Source organism: Limulus polyphemus, unplaced genomic scaffold (genome assembly GCF_000517525.1).
Source record: "Limulus polyphemus unplaced genomic scaffold, Limulus_polyphemus-2.1.2 Scaffold2417, whole genome shotgun sequence".
Taxonomy (NCBI): domain Eukaryota; kingdom Metazoa; phylum Arthropoda; class Merostomata; order Xiphosura; family Limulidae; genus Limulus; species Limulus polyphemus.
Window position 1 is genome coordinate 85,149 of NW_013668027.1, and position 2,276 is coordinate 87,424.

Sequence of the window (2,276 nt, forward strand, 5' to 3'; positions counted from 1 at the left end):
TGTGTGTGTATATATATATATATATATATATATATATAGATATATAGATAGATATATACTAATGAAAGTTTATTTAGTCATTGGTAGAAAGTACTAGCTAAATTGTGTGTGAATTAAAATACCCGATCCACTGAAGCATAATAAAATTATGGCTAATTACCAGTTGAGCATAAAATCAGCAAGAGAAGTTTTTAACAGCACTTTCTCACTTTCTTCTGTTTTATCTAACTGAAATTGTGAAGGTAGTTCTTAACAAATATTTGTTTTGTGAAAAAAAAAAAATTTGAGTGAATTTATTGAACACAAAATGATAGATTTATTATGGATATTTCTTTGCTATATAGCACAAAGTACATACCTAAAGAAGGTTAAGGGTTTTTAACTGATGTTTTATCTGATGAGATACAAATTTGAAGAGTTGTATAGCATTACTGGTTTCATAATGTAGTTTTATTGTAATGGTTTAATGAGATATTGATTTCTATAACAATTGTAAAAGTGTGACCTGTGTAAGGTAATATCTTATTTTTCTATCCCATTCTTTAAATAGTATGAAGAAAAATTTTTTAAAAATATATTTTTTTTTGTTTAGTTATTTGAAATCTGCAATGGAAATTCCCAACAAACCACTATTACTGGACTAGAATTTCACAAGTTATCAAGTACATTTCCTGGAGATAACAAATATTTCATAATGGTAACAACTGCAAGGTATATAGTTCTAAAGTTTACTAAAAGTGTAGAATACATTGCCTTTAACAATACTTCACAATTTTAGCGTAAAAGTAATTTTAAGTTATGTGATATGATAATAAAAACAGTTCTGTAACATTACAATTTAGCAGGTATACATAAAACTTGTTTTTATAATCCAAATTAATTTTGTAAATTCCATATGATCTTAATTAGTATAATTGATTCAGGTGCATCACTTGTTAAGAATAAAATAAGTAAAGAGTAACACTTTAGGAGTATGCTGCTACAATAACATTATTTGTTTGCTGTTTGATTGAAAGTTTGAAGCTACTTAACCACATTTAATTTTCTTTTGAAATGTAAGTTCTTTTACATTTGTAGCTCAGTAGGTACTAGTTTTAAAAGTTTTTGAATGATATTCCTTTGTAAGATGTTTTAACATTTGCTCATTATTTCTTGAACATCACACTGTAATGTTTTTTGCTTACTTCATCCATTCAGATATTTTATTGGAGTTTTTGTAGATTTTATCTTTATATATACAATTTATGTTATGCATAAATTCTGTACCTTATACTATATATTGTTTTATTTATACCCATTTTATTGCAACAGCGTATTCGTAACTCTGTTTTTGGCTTCTATATATTTTATTGTGAACTTTTAGAAATGTTCCAATGTGAATGGTAGTTTCTTTAGTATTCATAATCCATCTTACTTTAAGAGCAGTGTTTTCCTTAGTTATTTGTTTTCTCCCTATACATTATTCAGCATATTCCTTACCCATTATAACTGTCTGTCTGTTCATTTTTTTATTTATATATGAAATTCTAAGCAAGTAGGTCAAAAACAAAACGTGCCACAAATAAAAAACATTGTGGGAATGGTAGTTTGTATCCTCATAAAATATATCTGTGAAATTAAAGCACAGTAGTTGGGATAAGTCAAATATCAGGTTTACCTATCCCAATCCTCATACATGAATAGAAGTTGAGCTAAAAACAAATGTAAAAATGAGGGGTGGTGGCTCAACTGAAAGGCATCCCTAACCTAGAGCCAGTTGTGAGACAGTAATTGAAAGAAAAACAGAAAAACAAAGAAAGAGAAAAAGCTAAAAAACAAAAGAGATTCTTGGGATTGACAAGTAAAACATTTCTGTTAAACCCTATCACCACAGATATCCTTTACTGTGCATGGCACAAAGTTTTAGTGTCATACATTTAAAATTTTGTTAAACTACTTTTTGGTTAAGTTATACCAATTAGAATAGGATAAAATTTTAGCTAATAACCCATATTTTGATAGTATAAAAGTTTTAAGTTCTTAATTCTATAAGGAAATATTTTAAAAAATCCTGAATTTCCCTTAGTGTGACCCACGTGACACATTTTCTCTTAGCATGTCATCTTCCTTATTTTATCCACCACCCCTTGAAAAAGTACATAATTAAACATATATTACTCTCAATAAAATCTTTATTGCTCATAAAAACAATAATTTTTATAGTCTTCAATTTTGTTTGGTTACAGAGCTATCAAATAGAAAATTAGACTCCTCGTGCCACACCCACCTGTCACATC

General features: G+C 27.7%; 1 protein-coding gene across 1 annotated transcript in view; it reads left to right on the top strand.

The window, feature by feature from the left end:
• LOC106466901 (vacuolar protein sorting-associated protein 18 homolog) overlaps positions 1–2,276 on the top strand; it is a 172,377-nt gene that overhangs the window by 80,716 nt on the left and 89,385 nt on the right. The window contains exon 8 of the mRNA XM_013927208.2: positions 593–711. Coding sequence (XP_013782662.2) covers positions 593–711 — 119 coding nt within the window. The remainder of the gene's footprint in view (positions 1–592; positions 712–2,276) is intronic.